The 16,868-nt window shown below is 47.2% G+C and overlaps 1 protein-coding gene and 1 non-coding gene across 2 annotated transcripts; both read left to right on the top strand.

Annotated features, from left to right (window-relative positions):
- The first annotated feature begins 2,885 nt into the window (after positions 1–2,885).
- Positions 2,886–16,205, top strand: RPL30 (ribosomal protein L30). The gene is made up of 5 exons (XM_068250734.1): positions 2,886–2,951; positions 3,067–3,106; positions 5,428–5,573; positions 10,490–10,620; positions 16,113–16,205. The coding sequence occupies exons 2-5, from the start codon at positions 3,086–3,088 to the stop codon at positions 16,166–16,168; spliced, it is 354 nt and encodes a 117-aa protein (XP_068106835.1). The 5' UTR covers positions 2,886–2,951; positions 3,067–3,085; the 3' UTR covers positions 16,169–16,205.
- On the top strand, positions 10,684–10,815 carry LOC137529208 (small nucleolar RNA SNORA72). Its single transcript, XR_011023631.1, has one exon. It is a non-coding gene; the product is annotated as a small nucleolar RNA SNORA72 (small nucleolar RNA).
- Positions 16,206–16,868: the final 663 nt, after the last annotated feature.

Raw genomic sequence — 16,868 nt, 5'->3', positions numbered from 1 at the left:
AAATCAAAATATGGTCACCCTACCTCAGAATAAAAGCGAGCCATTCGCAAGGCAGAGAATCGATAAGCTAGCTAGTAGTAAGAATTTTTGAAAGTAGAAAGGCTGAGATCAGCTACTAAATGTAAAAAAAAAATGTTGATATCCTAGCAGTTGCTATATAGTAAAGTAAAATATTGACGCAATGATGCTATTCAAAGAACTAAGCAATACCTACACAGCTCGTCACCCATTCAAAGAACGTTCTTTGACAGCTTGGAATTGACAAAAAAAACCTACATATTTTGACTGCATCTATGTATAGTGCACAAAAACGTAATGTAATTTAATAAAAACTGCAAGTGTATGCTTCCACCTGCATCTGTGTGTGCTGCCCAACCCATAGTGTGCATGTGCCTAGCTTTTGGCACACGGAGGGCTGTGGGCATGCATACTCCATTGTGCACGTGCCAATGGACATGGCCATACATGCGCAGTGTACACCTAGTGCCCGTTAATGGAATAGGCATAATAGCTAGTCCTTAATAACTATGCCCCTTAACCCTCCTGGCGGTATGAAAAATTCCGCCAATAGGCAGCGCGGCAGTTTTTTTTTTTAAAATCATGTAGCGAGCCTTCGGCGATCTCCGATCAGGAAATCCCGTTCAAAGAACGGGATTTCCTGGAGGGCTTCCCCCGTCGCCATGGCGGGATGACGTCACCGACGTCATTGGGAGTCCTGATCCACCCCTCGGCGCTGCCTGGCACTGATTGGCCAGGCAGCGCACGGGGTCTGGGGGGGGGGGGCCCGCGCGCCGCAACGGATAGCGGCAATTGGGCGCGGGGCGGCGGCGATCAGTGTGCTGGCGCAGCTAGCAAAGTGCTAGCTGCGTCCAGCAAAAAAAAAATTAAGAAAATCGGCCGAGCAGGGCCGGAGAAAACCTCCTGCGCGTATTACCCCGAACTACGTTCGGGGTTACCGCCAGGAAGGTTAATGCTATGTATACACTATGCAATTTTTCATCAGATCAACAAGTCGAAAAACAATTTCTGACATGTTTGATTTGCTCCCGATCAATATCAGAACCGGTTTTCAGATTACTACTGCATAAAATTGACCTCGTTATGTATCAGGAGCAGATCGGACGTGTCAGAAATTAGCGTTTTGACCCGTCGATCTGACGGACAGTTGCATTGTGTATACCTAGCATTATGTACATCTGTAAGGAAATGTCTGAGCTGGAAAAGAAAAATGACATCTACTTACCCGGGGCTTCCTCCAGCCCCTGGCAGTCGACATGTCCCTCGCCGCAGCTCCAATGTCCCGGGATCTCCTTAATTTCAGATGGCGACTTCGCCAGGTTGCCTGCACAGAACACTCCAGACCACGTGGACATGATTGACACCGGCGCAGAAGATTCCAACCTGGCAAGATCTGAAACTGAGGAGATCCTCGGACACTGAAGCTGTGAGGGATATGTCGGCTGCCAGGGGCTGGAGGAAGCCCCGGGTAAGTAGATGTCATCTTTTTTCCCAGCTTGGACATTTCCTTTAACCACTTAAGGACCGGCTTGCTTTTCAATGATCTGTGCTGGGTGGGCTCTTCAGCCCCCAGCACAGATCAGCAGGCAGGCAGTGCGATCAGACTCCCCCCCCCCTTTTTCCTGCTGGGGGGGTCTGATCGCCGCTGCTTACGTGTGCCTAGTGGGGGGGGGCCTCCTCAAAGCCCCCCTCCACAGCGCTATCCTGCCCTCCCTCTCCTCGATCCGTCCTGTACCTCCTCTGATAGATGCCGGCGATCCCCGGCCAATCAGAGGGCCGGGGATCGCCGATCTCCTTTACGGCGCTGCTGCAACAGCAGAGTCGTGCGACGTAAATACCGGGGATTTCTTCCCCGCGTGTTTACATTTCGCCTGCGAGCTGCAATCGGAGGCTGTTCACGGTCACGGAGACTCCCTCCGTGAACTGACATGGAACGGCCGCTCGTTCGAGTTTCCATGGTAACACCACTGCGACCTGCCAACGCCTATCGGCGTTAGGCGGTCGTTAAGTGGTTAAAAAATTGCTAAAATAATGAAAATGAACAGCAGGTGGCACTAATAGCAAGCTTAATGAACGTTTGTATGTGTGCAGCAATGGCCTAAGAACTAGGGTGACCATATTTTAATTTTCCAAAAAAGGACGATCACAACATGTGGGCGTGGTCATGGGTGGGGATAAATATACAGGACCTTAGCAGTGTGCTGTTCAACTTCGTGGGCATAGAGGGACGTTTTTTTTTTCCAGACCACTTGGAGGGCCGACCACAAAATGCAATCAGATTTACAGATTAACCCACAAAATGCAATGAGATTGGCAACAGATTTACCCACAAATGGATTCAGATTGGCAGCATAGTTCTCTACAAATGCAATCAGATTGGCAGCATATTTCCCCACAACAACTATCCTCCTGCAGACGATCCTCCTACAGCCCGCCCCGCGCTGACAGGCAAAGAGCAGGGCTACGGGAAGATGGCGCCCAAAGCCCTGTACTGGAGACACAAATAGTCTCCAGTGCAGGGCTTCGGCAGCCATCTTCTTGTAGCCCTGCTCAGCCTCCGGGAGGCAGTCCCCGTTGCCCACTGCGGGGATTTTACCCAGAAATTTCAAAAAACCGGCCGGACGCATAGGGCAGGTCGGAAAAAGTGGACCTGTCCGGGGGAAAAAAGAGGACGCCTGGTCACCCTATTCTGAGGGGAGCAGGTTACTCAGCGAGCAAGAAAGGCTGAAGTTCCCACAATGCACTGCATTTCAAACACAGTGAGGAGGAGCGGCGTCGTCTGGAACGCACGCTGAGTTGAAATGCAACGTTTGCGTTCCAACTCAGCGTATGTTCCAGACGGCCACGCCTCTCCACGCCGTGTGGGTGAAATGCGGTGCATTGTGGGAGCTCCTTCCTTTCTTGCTCCCCGGCCATCTTGAGCTGCGCCTCTGGTGAGTGGGGCTCTGGTTGTCGGAGAGTTTCTGTGGTTTTGGGGGGATCTGGCGGGTCCTTTGTGGAATGTTAGGGTGAGGTTGCAGTGACGGTGTGTTCTTCTGTCCTCTGCAGGTCCGGGATCACTGCAATCATGGTGGCCGCCAAGAAGACGGTGAGTGAGCGAGGCCTGGTCCCTCACGTGGAGCTGCGGCTGGGGATGAGCTCATCTAGTGAGCGGGCAGAGGATGCTCCTGCTCTTTATGCAGTCCTGCTCTTTATGCAGCTGTATGAGGAATATCTCCACTTTTCTCTGCTTCCCCCCCAGCAGCCGAGAGGATGCAGCGTGCTGATCTGACAGACTCCCTTCCAGCACGTTGCTCATCCAGGAGCTCCTGAGGGGTCTCCACTTGCATCCTCCACTGTGGGAGAGATTACAGGAGTGGTGTCTAGTTGGTTCATCCCCATGGCCAATGACAGCTACTGGAAACTTACTATTAACAGCTGTTCTTAAGGCCTCATTCACAGTAGGATGCCGTCGAGCTGCGTTATAAACTCTTATAACGCAGCTTACCGCACTGCAAAGCTAATCCTATGGGACGTTCACAGTGCGCCGCCAGCGTTGCACTGTAATGTGTAGCGTTATGGTAACGCACTGCTTGCGTTATCAGGTACAGGGAACCATACTATTAATTGCCTGTATGCTTTCCTGTACCTACTGTATGTGACTGTAACGCAGCGTTAATGTGCGATACTAACTTTTTTGCATTGGGACTTAACTGTTGCTTCACCATGCCCCACTGTGAATGAGGACTCAAGCAGCATAGTGGTTAAGCAGATAGGACTTGGTGAAGATAGGAAGAAAGGTCCACACTCACGTAAAAACAAATTGATATCCTCACACAACTTAGAACACAGACATGCTAACTACTTATTGTAGAGCCAATATATTTCGTTAGTTCATCAAAGATGACAAGTGACCAATCTGAATCTGGTTGGCTCTATGAACTATTGTTCCTGTGTCTTTTCTTGGATCTGTGATAAAAAATTTAGCTTTTCAAGCGAGTGCAGCTTTGGCTACCGCACTAAGTACCTGCTAGCATTGGTGAGGTTGAGTAGTGTTCTTACTGTGCATGTACACAGCTCCAGGCTCTTGTTTTTGCTAAGACACTGTGTGGGGTTTGTATGTATGTCCCCAAAACATATACTGGTAGCTTAACTGCCCCCCCCCCCCCCCCATTGATGATACAAGAATGACACTATGTACAGGTAGATGAAATGTGGCTCTCCTGGCTACAAATCTGGTATGTGTGTACATGTGCCCCTATTGCAATGAAGGAAGGATGGCATGTCACAGAAAGTACCTTGTCTGAGTGCATGTACAAAATTTTAGGCAAGACAGAAGCCAAAAGATCCAGTGAAATTTTTTTTTAATGCACTATACCATTTTATTTCCTTGACTATTTTTTTTAGTTGCAACTTTGCTGAAGCGAAAGGTTAGCTGGAATAGAATTTCATAACGGGGAAAAAAAGATGACACCTGAGTATTATCTGTTCTTGGTGGGTGGACCCACTGCTGAGAATTCAGCATGTGTACATACAGCAGCCCCTGACCTCTCTTGCTTTGTTAAACCTACCCCAAAGAAAACGCACAGCAACAGAACGCGTCACTAGACTGCGGGTAACATCCGCCAGCTGTTTAGTATCTGAAACCAGCGATGGGCTCATGAGTAGTTCACTACTGGAATTCGTGATTGAAATGGGGCTTAGTTGCCTCGGCTGTGCGTCAGGGAGATAGGGGGTTGCTTACCCATAAGGCCACTGTCTTCTGTGCGTTCCAAATGTCTTGCACGCGTCCTATTGGAAGGAGGAAGAGCGCGGTAGTGAGGCGTGCAAGACATTTGGAACATGGAACACCTAGAAGACGGTGCACATATGGGTAAGTAACCCTCTCTCTCCCAGCCGCACAGCTGAGGCAGTTAAGCCTCATTTTAATCATGAATTCCAGTAGTGAACTACTCGTGAGCCCATCCCTGTCTGAAACTGATGAGGAGGAAATGTCTCCTTCACATAGCATACTGGACACCTTCCCCCACTATAGTGCACAGGTGTCGGATGCAAACAGAAATAGGGGGAACTACAGAAGATAAACTAACATTGAAGTCTTGCCAGACATTGGCACCAGGTCAATATAAGGCCTGGAACTCGCTAGCAGAGATTTTCGAGGTGCTTGGGATTCTGTAAACCTCTTGCTAATGTAATGCTATGGGTACATTTTAGAAAATCTCATACCTGCATCATCCTATCGAGAATAGGGATGCAGCTGATGAACAATCCATGGGGCAGATGACTAACTGCACTTGAGTTTGTAGCTTCAGTTATCAGTTGTTTTCACAAAACTCTGAATCTAAACCAAGAGTACATGTATATTTGGGTATTTCTTACGTTGTGATTTTCATTCTGTTTCATTTACATTGTGCCTGTTCTGGGTTTTAGAAAAAGTCCCTGGAGTCCATCAACTCAAGGCTTCAGCTTGTTATGAAAAGTGGCAAATATGTCCTTGGTTACAAGCAGACTTTGAAAAGGATACGGGAAGGCAAAGCTAAGCTTGTCATTCTTGCCAATAACTGCCCAGCGCTGAGGTGAGTCCTGCTCTGGTCTACTTCTCTACATACATGTTAGATATTTAAGCCCCATTAGAAATTGACTTTTCAAAAACCTACAACTGCACATGGCAAAAGGTTTGACATATTAAATACAGTAGAATCATGTTACAATAAACTCACCGCAACCATGTGCTTGTATGAATATACAGTGTATGACGAATTTTACTGTAGTACTCACCTACACCACTTCCTCTGTTTAAACCTATCAGGTGGTGTCTGAGCAGCCTTGCTTGTACTTCCTTCCTCTTATTCAGTAAGGAGTCCTCGGGCAAGACTCCCTAACACTGCTACTGCCTACTGAGCATGCCTAAGTGGCTGTAGCTTACGTGCTTTGAGTCCACCAGGAGAAAAGCGCAATATACACAGCAAGCTCTCCCAGCTACACATACCTGAATCCATCTGCAAATGGATAACCGATTTCTTAACCACAGTGCTAGCTGTGTGCAGTAAAAAAAAATTTTTTTTTGAAAAATCGGCCCAGCGGGCCCGGAGAAATCCTTCTGCGCAGGTTACCCCGAGCTGAGCTCGGGATAACCGGCAAGGTTAGCCATAAATGGATCCACAATAACACAGGTAGTCATTAAAGTTTCTTGGGTCCACAATCTCACACAACCTAAAATGGGACAACAACACTGCCACTATTGTCAAGAAAGCGCAACAGAGGATGTACCATCTGCGCCAGCTGAAAAAGTTTTGCCTACCTCAAAATTTAATGGTGCAGTTCTACACTGCAATCATTGAATCCACCGTAACATCATCTATGACTGTATGGTTCGGCTCCTGCTCAGCATTAGAAAAGGTGAGGCTGCAGCGCACCATCCGAACAGTGGAAAGGATAATTGGCTGTAGCTTACCTTTCCTACAGGATCTTTACGCTAGCAGGTGTAGAAAGAGAGCGACCAAAATTGCCTCTCACCCAGCTCACTCCATCTTCCGGCGCATGCCTTCAGGAGTAAGATTCCGGTCAATCGCTACCAAAACCTCTAGACACAGGAACAGCTTTTTTCCTCAAGCGGTAGCCATACTTGATGCTGAACCACGCTAGAGCTGCTAGGACTTGAAAGTAATCAGCACAGAACTGTAAATGAACAATTCTCACATTGCTTACTGCCACTATACTTGCATAATGTCCTTGAATTGTAATATGCACACTGTCTGTCCTTGTTTTTGTTTGTGTTTCTTAAGCAACTGCCAAGACAAATTCCTTGTAGGTGCAAACTTGGCGAAATAAAATTGATTCTGATAAATGTTAGTCGTCTTGTCCTACCACCTACATTCTTTCAAGGGCTAGCCTCTGGTGCATGAATGCAATGTTGTCTTTGTGTGGCACACTTCACGGCTGTGAGCACTTTTGGTATACCTATTTTTAACCCCCTTGGCGGTATGAAAAATACCGCCAGGGGGCAGCGCAGCAGTTTAAAAAAAAAAAAAAAAAATTTTTAAATCATGTAGCGAGCCCAGGGCTCGCTACATGATAGCCGCTGCTCAGCGGCATCCCGCCGATCGCCTCCGGCGATAGGCGATCAGGAAATCCCGTTCAAAGAACGGGATTTCCTGGAGGGCTTCCCCCGTCGCCATGGCGACGGGGCGGAATGACGTCGGGGCGTCATTGGGAGACCCGATCCACCCCTTGGCGCTGCCTGGCACTGATTGGCCAGGCAGCGCAGGGGTCTGGGGGGGGGGCGCGCGCCGCACCGGATAGCGGCGATCGGGCGCGCGGCGGCAATCGGGGTGCTGGCGCAGCTAGCAAAGTGCTAGCTGCATCCAGCAAAAAAAAAATTATTTAAATCGGCCCAGCAGGGCCTGAGCGGCACCCTCCGGCGGCTTACCCCGTGTCGCACACGGGGTTACCGCTAAGGAGGTTAAAAAAAAAAAATCTTATTTACTAGTTAAAATAAAGTTAAGTAAGCAGAATGAGTATAGGTGTACTTCAGTGTGTCACTGAACAAAAACCTACAAACCCACCTCTTCCATGAGTCTGTAACATGACATTGTTAAAAGAATCCAGTGCTGCTGACCTATCCACTGATGCTGAGTAAATGGACTGGTGACTGTTAATAGGAACTCTAGATGTGATCTTGGTAGTGAGTGGAAGAACTTGTGGCTTTTGGTGGGGAGCAGCATCTGCTCCCGCCCTTCCCCCTCCTAAAGGTGGCCATACACTTACAGATTTACAGCAAATTCGACCATCAGATGTCTGTCAGAATCTGACAGGAATCTAGCTGGTGTGTGCCACACACTCGGAACATATTTCCAATAGATTTCATTCTGATTTTCCATCCTGTCAAATCAAATCGATCGGAATCTGCCACACATTGATCAATAGATTTGATGGAATCGAATTCCGATCAATTTGATCTATTGATGGCTAAAATCGACCAGTGTATAGGCCCCTTAAGCCATGTCAGCCAGCTGACTGAACTCTCTTGCCTCCTTCATGACAATTTTTACCTTTTAGTATATCTGTCGGTGATTGGCTAGTTGGCCATTGTTTATTCACCTCCCATGTAGCCAAATTTTGAGCTTTCTGTTCCCTGCTCTCGAAAGTGTTTGTCAGCCACGCTGAAATGTTATGAATTCTAATTAGTTATCAGTGAGAAATATTACCTACCACTGCAGAGTCCTTTAGAGCCCTGGATTCCTAACCAGATACTGTTGATATAAATATTTATCTCAACATGATATGTCACTTCAGTTACACTTTAAATGCATGTGCAAAATGCGCCCAAGTGTTGGCTTAAAGCGGATCCGAGATGAAAAGCTAACACTAACAAGTAACTTGTCTATATATCTTATCTAAAGTTTAGATTGTTGAAGCTGTTTGCAGCTAGAATTGCTGAGTAAACTGTTTGATTATTTATTCCTGTGATATGAGGGTAGCCATGTTCTGTTTGTCACATTACACATAGGCTAGCTGATCTGTATCGCACTCCCCTCTCCTCCTCCCCTCTGCCTCTGAAATCTCTGGCTAGTAACATCCTCCTCCTGCCCAGACTGAGCTCCTATAAGCCCTTGCTACTAAGGCTGAGCGTGCCGAGGCTCTCTCAAGAAGCTGTGGGTGAGGCTTGTTTAGTTGAGTATTAAAACAAAACAAAAAGTATTTGGCTTGAGGAATGCCCTATAAACTATATGAAAGGAACACAATTATGCAATGAGTAAAAGTTTCTCAGATCCACTTTTTAAAGTGAACCTACAGGCATAAAAAAAATGAACTCGCCTGGGGCTTCCCTCAGCCCCCTGCAGCCGATCGGTGCCCTCGCAGCTCCTCTCCGATGCCTCTGGACCCGCCGGCGACGACTTCCGGTTTCGCCGGCCGACAGGGACGGGAACGCGAGTGATTGTTCGCGTTCCCAGCCTGTATATCGCCCCCTATGCTGCTATTGTGGCCAGGAGCCGCAATAGCAGCATAGGGGGCGATATACAGGCTGGGAACGCGAACAATCACTCGCGTTCCCATGCATGTCAGACGGCGAAACCGGAAGCCGTCGCCGGCGGGTCCTGGAGCGTCAGAGCGGGGCTGCGAGGGCACCGATCGGCTGCAGGGGGCTGAGGGAAGCCCCAGGTGAGTTCATTTTTTTTTTTGACTTAAGGTTATCTTTAAAGGAGTGCCATGCAGAAAACTGTAAAATTTAAAATACACTTGTAGACCTATATATTGGATCTGGTTGCAAACTGCTTCAACAGTTTGATTTATTCCTGTGATAGAATGAGTGGCCATGTTCTGTTTGTCATAGTTACACAGGTAATCTGCTACTGCATCTCCGCCCCTCAGCCTGTGGAAAATTCACTCCCCCCTCCCCCTCTGAAATCTGGCTAGTAACCTCCTCCTCATGCCCAGACTGAGCTCCCATAAACCCTTGCTACATGGGTCTGAGTGCCTTGGCGTTTTGGAGAAGCTGTGGGCTAGGCTTGTTTAGTTTATAGGAAATTTATAGGAGTTTATAGGAGTATTAAAACAAAAAAAACAAAGTATTTGGCTTGAGGAATGCCTTATAAACTATATGTAAGAAACACAATTATGCAATGAATAAAAGTTCATCTCTGAGTTCTTATACGCTATTGTAAAAATGACTGAATACAGAGATGCCATTATTTGGCTGGTCCAGCACTATTTCTGACAAACAAATCTGTTTTTGTGATCATATCTTGTGCACATTATGCTAGCTGTTGGATTTCAGCAAGCTTTGCTCATGTGGAGATGGGGCATTTGTGGCCAGCACCGCGGTGTAATTGATGACACTCCTGCCCCCCTTCCCTAGTTCGCATCCCAACCAGGGCATTAACTGCACAGAGTTTTATGTTCTCCCCGTGCTTGTGTGAGTTTCCTCTGGGCACTGGTTTCCTCCCACTAGAGTTGGGCGAACTGTTAGCGCAACTGCAGCCGAACTGTTCGGCTGCCCAACCTGTCATGTGGCTGTGGCTCTTACTACTTCCAGGTCTCAATGACCCGGAGTAGTACGTCTGCGCTGGCCCGGCGGAGCGCGTCCTAGATCGCTCATGACGTCACACACATGCGCAGAGAGTGCCCGGCAACGGGAGCGCGATCTAGGACGCGCTCCGCCGGGCCAGCGCAGACGTACTACTCCGGGTCATTGCGACCCGGCAGTAGTAAGAGCCACAGCCACATGACAGGTTGGGCAGCCGAACAGTTCGGCTGCAGTTGCGCTAACAGTTCGCCCAACTCTACCTCCCACATCCCAAAAATAAACAGATGAGTTAATTGGCTTCTCTCTAAATTGGCCCTAGATTATGATGGACAAATGACTATGGTGGGGTTTAGATTGTGAGGTCCTCTGAAGGGACAGTTAGTGACAAGACTATATATACTCTGTAAAAGTACTGTGGAAGATGTTGGAGCTCTATAAAGTTTTAGCATGTATTTATTCCCACAGGAAATCAGAGATTGAATACTATGCTATGTTGGCAAAGACCGGAGTCCACCACTACAGCGGCAACAACATTGAACTTGGAACAGCCTGCGGTAAATACTACAGAGTGTGCACACTGGCTATCATTGATCCAGGTATGTACCCACCACAGAGCAATGTTATATTGCTACCCCCACTTTGTGACAGCTCGCTCTTATATGCGAATATATTCTCGCTGAGTTGATCTGCTGGTGATCAGGTCAGGCTAGACGTTCGCTAGAGTAAAACCAGTCTGTGTCCTCAGCACTGATTCATTATTCAGTTCTGATATATAATGGCTGGTTACATGCCAGACTTGGCTTCTCTTCAAGCTAACCTGAAGTGAAGAAGAGCGATAACCAACTGTATCTTTTAGTCCTAATCTTGAATAGGTCTTTCCTGAAATGTCGCTTATTTTGTAGTTAAAGATTAAAATGTACTATTAAACTTTTAACTGTCTTAAAAATGTGATGATGGTGTTTTTAAGGTTTTCATCTCCCACACAAAGAAATGGCGGTCAATTAAATCCGACAGGGAGGCAGCGCAGCACAATTATTATTTTTATTTTTTTTAAATCCTGTAGCTAGCCTAGCGCTGGCAACATGACAGCCGCTGAGCAGCGGCATCCCCCCCACCCCCTCCCGTCAGGAAATCCCGTTCTGAACGGGATTACCATTAGGGCTTCCCCCGTCGCCATGGCGCGGTGACGTCAGAGGGAGTCCTGATCCACCCCTCAGCGCTGCCTGGCACTGATTGGCCAGGCAGCGCATGGGGTCTTGGGGGGGCACCCTCTAACGTGGCGATCGAAGGTAACACGCAGCTAGCAAAGTGCTAGCTGCGTATATTAAAAAAAAAAAATATGCAAATCGGCCCAGCGGGGCCTGAGCAATCCTCCGCAGCAGCTTACCCCGGGTCCAGCACGGGGTTACTGCTAAGGAGGTTAAATTAGAGCAAGAGGGTTTATACTTGGGGCTTTTTCCAGACCCCCTGTAGTCCGCCAGCGCCCTCTGTCTGCTGACTGCTACCACCTCCATCATGCTACCATATCCAGGAGCGTTCTGTTTCTGCCACGGTAGCACAACCAAGGAGACAAGCAAGCCAGAGCCACATGTGCAGTAGTTCCCATGGGCTGACTGTGTGAGAACTGGGGGGACTGGATGGACACAGAGGAGCTGATGGACTACAAAGTGCTGGAAGGAGCCCTAGGTAAGTATAACTCCTTTACCCCCACTCCGTACATTTGAGAGCTGTTAAAACTGTTGGCTATTGTGGTGCTGCAATGGTTGCAGTCTGTCTGTAGAGAAACCATCCATAGCTCTTAGCACCTGAGCAATCTCTTACTGCAGTGGCGGTTTTCTTAAAAGCGACTCCGCCAACTGGTAAATCTGCCTTTATAGGCACCGGCAAGAGGAACTTTGAACTGTATCTAGTTGGCTGCGCTTGCACAGAAGCTCAGTGCAAAAGCTCTTTCCGCACTTCCGGCGGCATTTTGCAATCGTGAGAAAGCCGGGAGCGTAGAGAGAGCTTTGGCACTGATCATCTGTGCATGCATGGCCAACTGGATCTGGTCCATAATTTCCTCTGGCTGGGCCTATACTGGAATGAAGTACCACCAGAGTGGTAAGGGCTCAAGTGCTGGGACTTATGGATGGGCCTCGGTTTCCCCAAGACTTTTCACCTGTATATTGCTTTAATGATCAAGGTATGCTGACGCCCACTGGGTTATATTCTGATTAACCATACTGTTGGGAGAGCATATACCATACATGTGCATATTGCGTATATTTGGGAAAGTGGCATCATAGAGACCATTAAAGCCCCTAACAGATTAGTTGCTCAGAATGCATTTTTATAGCCTTATGAGACAAGCTCACATGAACCTCTGCATTAGTATATCTGACCCAAGGCAAAGCTAATTAAATGTAACACAGAGGTATGTTCATGCTGGATCCACATGCCTCTACGGCCACTAACTCTACTCTGCTCAGAGTTGTTGCAGTTTTTCTGTAAAGCCGCATCTACATGCGTAGATGCGGCGGCGATGTGGATTATCAATCGAGCCGATAAGATCCGACAGGACGGATCTCCCCGCCACCGATCCCCGCGAGAGGTCAATGGCAGGGAATCGAGCGGAAGATAAGCGGGGACGAGCGGGGAATCTAATCCGGCGAGCGGGGACGCGGCGGGCACGCGCGGGGACGCGGAAGAGGCGATCCGGCGGCCTGTGTAGATGAGGCTTAAAAGTCAATACAGAAAACAGACTGGTATAATGTCATTGGAAGGCATTGTTACACTTCACTGACGCTAATTGACAGCCTTGCCAGATGCAGGGAAAATTATCATTGTCTTGTAATTAAGGGTGCATACACACACCGAATTATGATGAGCCCCTTTTACCACTTTCATGTAGTATTGGACCAACAGATTTTAAATACTTTGAACAGATTGTGTAGGTAAGCACTCATACTACATGGAGGTGTTACAATTGGATGTATGTACACCCCCTAAAGCTGGCCAGACACCTATAGATATCCACCTAATGTTCCAAAAGGATAGATTCCTCTTTCCTCCCAGCTTAGAATCTATTGAAATTCTGTCGAATTGCGGCATTGCACTGTTGTGTGCAAGCCATGTGCCAGCGAATCACTGCTGCTTCTGCACTGCCCTTGGTCGACCTAGATTTTCCACCCTGTCTGATCAGGCATTTTAGGGCCCGTTCAGACTGCACGCGTTTCCAGCCGACACGCACGACATCAGACAGTGCATAGAGTGCACTGTCTGATGTTCACACTGCATGAGTTCCGGACCTGTGCGGTCCGGGAACGCATGCTGCACGCAGATTTTGTCAAAACGCGTGGCTGTCCCATTCACTTTTCAGTAATGGGATCAGCCACGCAACGCACGCAAACGCGGATGTCGTGCGTTCGTATGCGTTGCGGTCCGCACGCGTTTCGAACGCATGGCCATCCGCATTTGTGATCTGAACGGGCCCTAAGGAGAAAATAAAGCAAGGTTAAATGAATACCCCAAACAAGCAAACACATTAGAAGTTTCTGACAAAATTGAATCACACACCTGAAACAAACGTACAGCCAGACACTACTGAAGCATGAAAGATCAGCAGGATGCCAGACAACTGGTATTTAAAAAAAAAAAAAAAAAAAAAAATTGGCAGCCACCTCTGGCTTCAGATTCCCATTTAAGGACATCAATTCCCAACCAGACTTGATCAAATCTGCAGGAAATTGAACTGTGAAAATCGATGCAGACATGTGCTCCACTAGTAGTTGCTGAGCTGAAAAAGTACTCTACCAGAGTCTCCGCAGAGCGCCTGCGTTTGGATTCCGATTAAGGTTCGGTGCACACATGGCTGTGTGTGAAAGGTCACGTTTTCTGTCGTGTGGTTTTTTTTTGTGTGTGTGCTTTTGTGTTTTTTCGCGTATTTTTCTACGGTTTTGCCTGTTTTTTTTTTTTGTTTTTTTTACGCATTTGTGGTTTGCATATACAAAACACATGCCTTTTCCGTGCGTTTTTCTAGTTTAAATCACTAGGAAGACAACAGGACAACAGAAAAAAAAAATCACATATAAAAAAGCACATACAATCATTGACTTTCATTATGTGCATTTTTGAAAATTTCGCAACAAAACCAGCGTTTTAAAAACACGTTAGTAAACGCATACAAAACGCATGTGCGTTTTTGATGCGACCCATTGACTACCATTGCAGGCAAAAACGTTGTTTTCCGCAACGCTAGCGTTTCTAAGTGTGTTCCTAGCTTAAAGAGAATCTGTACTCGAAGATTCTTACAATAAAAAGCATACCATTCTATTCATTATGTTCTCCTGGGCCCCTCTGTGTTTCTGCCACTCCCTACTGCAATCCTGGCTTGTAATTGCCAGTTTTAGACAGGGCTGTGGAGTCGGTACAAAAATCTTCCGACTCCTCAGTTTATGAAACCACGACTCCGGGTAACCAAAATGGCCCCGAGTCCTTAGTCTAATATTTAACAGGGCTGTGGATTTTGTACATAAATCACCCGACCCCGACTCCTCAGTTTATGAAACTCCGACTCCAACTCCGGGTGCCCAAAATTGCTCCGACTCCACAGCCCTGGTTTTAGGCAGTGTTTACAAACAAGACATGGCTTCTAACCAGCAAGTGATAGGCTGAGAGAAGCTCAATCTGTGACTCGTACAGAGCCTGCAGGGGGGCTTGGGGAGGGTGTGTAACTTCTGCCTATCACAGCAGAGCAGCACGCAGCAGAGCAGCACATTCTTGCCCGAGTGCCTGAGCCTGACAAAGCTGACAAAGGAAAGATTACATTATATAACAGAGATAATACAGCCCCTGTGCAACTAGGAAAGGCTGCAGTAAGCCAGACCACATTAGAACATGTATAGGATCTTATAGGATAGAAGAAATAAAATAAACATTTTGTTACAGAGTCTCTTTGAAGTTGGAGGCTGTGGCAGGGTGCCAGTTGACATACCCTTGTCGCTGACTATATAGCTGGTGAGCTCCACATCGCGTTCCATTCTTCCCCCTTCAAACCCAAAAGGCGGAAGTATTGGAGGGGACTGGGAGCGCAACGGCTATAGGTGGCTACAAGGGTGCGTTAACTACCCCTCTGCGGCAGCCCCAAACTTTAATCAAAAGTCTTAACGGCGGAGCTCTGCGTAGCTCATCCCTACTACAACAGACTCTTTTCTGGGTTATTTATTACTGCAAATAACAGCTCAACACAATCTGATACATTTTGTAAGGGCGATGACAATTCTTATCAATTAGATTCTGAGGGAAGTTGACGTTTGAATTAAAAAAAGACTGTTTTTCAAGTTCTTGTTTTTGTTCCTTTTAGTATGCTGTTTAATGCTTTAGACCATAGATTAAATTTGAGGCTGAGCAGATGTTCTATTTTGGTTGGCAATAGTCACTGGAGTTATTATAGCAGTATAATGCAGCACCATACAGTACATGCTCACACCAGCTTTATGGTCTGCTGTCCAGGTCACAGACCTATAGACCGGCTTCACACTGCAGATTGGCAATGCGGTGGCTGCACCGCCAAAAAACAGGCCTTCTGGCATTCACACGTTAGTAAGCTGTAATACCCGTCTGGCATCCGGGCAAACAAGAAGTGACGCTTACTTCCTGTTGGGCAATCGTTTATTTGCACAGATGCGTATTTGTAAAATGCACTTCCACGCATGCTTGATACTGAAAACTGGTGAGTTTTAAGATGAGCGTGTTGCCATAGACTTGCGTGACTTCTGCTGTGATGCAGGAGCCGCACGGTAACGTAAGTTTGGAATCGCGTTGGGGCACTTGGGTGTAACGCAATGTTGGGAGTGTGAACTCCCCTATAGACCTTCATTAGGCCGCATTGCCTCAGTGTGAAAGGGCCCATAAGCTCACCCGCATCCTGGGACTGAGGTCAGTTGTCTTGTGACGGTGTGGTATGTGCAGCGCTGGTAGTAAAGGTGGGCATACAGTGTATACAAACTGTCTTTAGCAGGATGTGAGCTGCCATCTAATTTGCTTAGTGTTTCTGCACTGGCATGTATATGATATAAATTGTTTGCTTACGTATATTTTTTTTTTTCAGGTGACTCTGACATCATCAGAAGCATGCCAGAACAGCAACAGCCTGCTGAGAAGTAAATTTCTGTACCAAACGTAATAAATGGCTGGTTTCTCAGATTGTCGTCTTTGTTGTGTGCTTCTGGTTTTATTCTTCTTTGGAGAACTCTTAATGTAATTTCTGACACGTGTTTGTATTTTAAAGCGGAACTGAAATAAATAAAAACATTCACTTTCTTGGTGCTTCTGCCTCCCTTGCAGCCTTCCTGTCCTGTGCCGTTGTTCCGAGTTTCTCTATTCTCCTGTCGCCAGCCACTTTCAGTTCTGTGGACTCGGCTACTGCCCCTGCGTGTCCCGGGCCACTCGTATCTTTCTCTGCAATAGCATCCTGTCGCTAGAAAGATGCACGTGGCTCAGGGCGCGCAGGCGCAGTGGCCGTCGACTTTTAAGTAGACTGTACAACAGTACCGAAAGCAGCTGGCGGTGTACAGAAAATCGTGGAGGACCGGCACGAACAGGAAGGCTGTAGGGCTGGCAGAAGCCCCAGGGAAGTGACAATTTTTTTTATTTTTTTAGTTGTTTTAATTTGTAGCAAACTAAATTCAGATATCTACTTTTTGTTTTGTTTTTTTTACTTTTAAAAAAAAAAAATCACTTAGTGCCTTTAAAGGAAACTGAGAACCTAAGTTTTTTTTCTTAAATGAGATGCGGCAACATCTCTATGGAGTGGCTGCATCTGCTAAATTTTGTAGTTCCCAGAAGTCTCGTGTGCTGAAGATGG

The sequence above is a fragment of the Hyperolius riggenbachi genome, chromosome 8 (assembly GCF_040937935.1).
Source record: "Hyperolius riggenbachi isolate aHypRig1 chromosome 8, aHypRig1.pri, whole genome shotgun sequence".
NCBI lineage: Eukaryota > Metazoa > Chordata > Amphibia > Anura > Hyperoliidae > Hyperolius > Hyperolius riggenbachi.
The sequence above is the reverse complement of the archived record's forward strand: the minus strand, read 5'-3'. Positions and strand labels throughout refer to the sequence as shown.